The sequence below is a fragment of the Zalophus californianus genome, chromosome 1 (genome assembly GCF_009762305.2).
Source record: "Zalophus californianus isolate mZalCal1 chromosome 1, mZalCal1.pri.v2, whole genome shotgun sequence".
Classification (NCBI taxonomy): Eukaryota; Metazoa; Chordata; class Mammalia; order Carnivora; family Otariidae; genus Zalophus; species Zalophus californianus.
The window spans coordinates 11,009,815-11,011,501 of record NC_045595.1 but is presented as its reverse complement, the minus strand read 5'-3'; the positions used below and the strand labels follow the sequence as shown (position 1 = coordinate 11,011,501).

General features: G+C 46.9%; 1 protein-coding gene across 1 annotated transcript; it reads left to right on the top strand.

Moving 5' to 3' along the window:
• Positions 1–495: 495 nt before the first annotated feature.
• Positions 496–1,428, top strand: LOC113912177 (olfactory receptor 7A17-like). Its single transcript, XM_027575112.2, has one exon. It carries the CDS (start codon positions 496–498, stop codon positions 1,426–1,428), a length of 933 nt encoding a protein of 310 aa, XP_027430913.2.
• Positions 1,429–1,687: the final 259 nt, after the last annotated feature.

The following is a 1,687-nucleotide window of genomic DNA, read 5'->3' as shown; positions in this document are numbered from 1 at the left end:
TTTTTCTGCTTTGTTAATTATTCTGGGGAGCAAGGGCATGTGGCAGGGGCTGGAAGGCTGCCAGAACCGGGGAAACTTCTGCTCATCACAGTCTCTCAGGAATCCCCTGAGTTTATTAGATCTGCTTTACCACTCGTGTCCATTTCTTTCCTGCGTTTTATGAACCTCCTTTTTGTTTTTTTAAAGATTGTATTTATTTATCTGACAGAGAGAGACACAGCGAGAGAGGGAGCACAAGCAGGGGGAATGGGAGAGGGAGAAGCAGGCTTCCCACCAAGCAGGGAGCCCGATGCGGGGCTCGAACCAAGGACCCTGGGCTCATGACCTGAGTCAAAGGAAGACGCTTGACGACTGAACCACCCAGGCACCCCAATAACTGACATTTAAAGAAAAACTTTAAAAAAAGAAAAAAAAGTATTAAATAAATAAATGAAGCCCATAAAATTCAACACTTTTATGCTTTTTTTTTTCTTTCCTTGTAGGCAGCACCACCACATGGAAGCAGACAATGACACAGGAATTTCAGAGTTTCTTCTTCTGGGATTATCAGAGGAACCAGAATTACAGCCCATCATATTTGGGCTTTTCCTCTGCCTGTACCTAATCACTGTGCTGGGGAACCTGCTCATCATCCTGGCCGTCAGCTCAGACTCCCATCTCCACACCCCCATGTACTTCTTCCTCGCCACCCTGTCCTTTGCAGACATCTGCTTCACCTCCACCACAGTCCCCAAGATGCTGTGGAACATCCAGACTCAGAGCCAAGTCATCACCTATGCCGGCTGCCTCACACAGATACACTTTTTCATAATCTTTGGAGCCTGGGACGACTTTCTCCTGACTGTGATGGCCTATGACCGCTTCGTGGCCATCTGTCACCCCCTGCACTACACGGTCATCATGAACCCTCGGCTCTGTGGACTGCTGGTTCTGGTGTCCTGGGTCATCAGTGTTCTCAATTCCTTGTTACATAGTTTAATGGTGTTGCGGCTGTCCTTCCATACAAAAGTGGAAATCCCCCATTTTTTCTGTGAACTCAATCAAGTAGTTGGGCAGGCCTGTTCCGACAACTTCCTTAATGTTATGGTTATGTATTTCGTAATTGTGCTGCTTGGTGGCGCTTCCCTGGCTGGGATTCTTTATTCCTACTCGAAGATTGTTTCCTCCATACGTAGGATATCCTCAGCTCAGGGCAAGTATAAAGCATTTTCCACCTGTGCATCTCACCTCTCCGTTGTCTCCTTGTTTTATTGTACAATTCTAGGAGTGTACCTTAGCTCTGCTGCTCCCCAGAGCTCCCACTCAAGTGCAGTAGCCTCGGTGATGTACATGGTGGTGACGCCCATGCTGAACCCCTTCATCTACACCCTGAGGAACAGAGACATAAAGAGGGCTCTGAAAAGAATCACTGGGGTTCCAGTGATATAAGGGGCCATCGTCCTGCAGTTGAAGAGGTGCCCATGATTGCAGGGCTCAGAGTCTGAGAGCCTGGAACTGCCATTCTTAAATCAGGCTGTGGAACTAGAACCTGCTCCTTCCACGTGTTTCCTGGAATTTTCATTTGTTTGAATAATTCCACTTCTCCATACTTTTAAGTAACTCACTTTACTAAATTTTGGCTCTGGCTGATATACACACAGGTTCCCCTTTGTCCATTTGCATACAATCCCAAAATTTTCCCCAACCT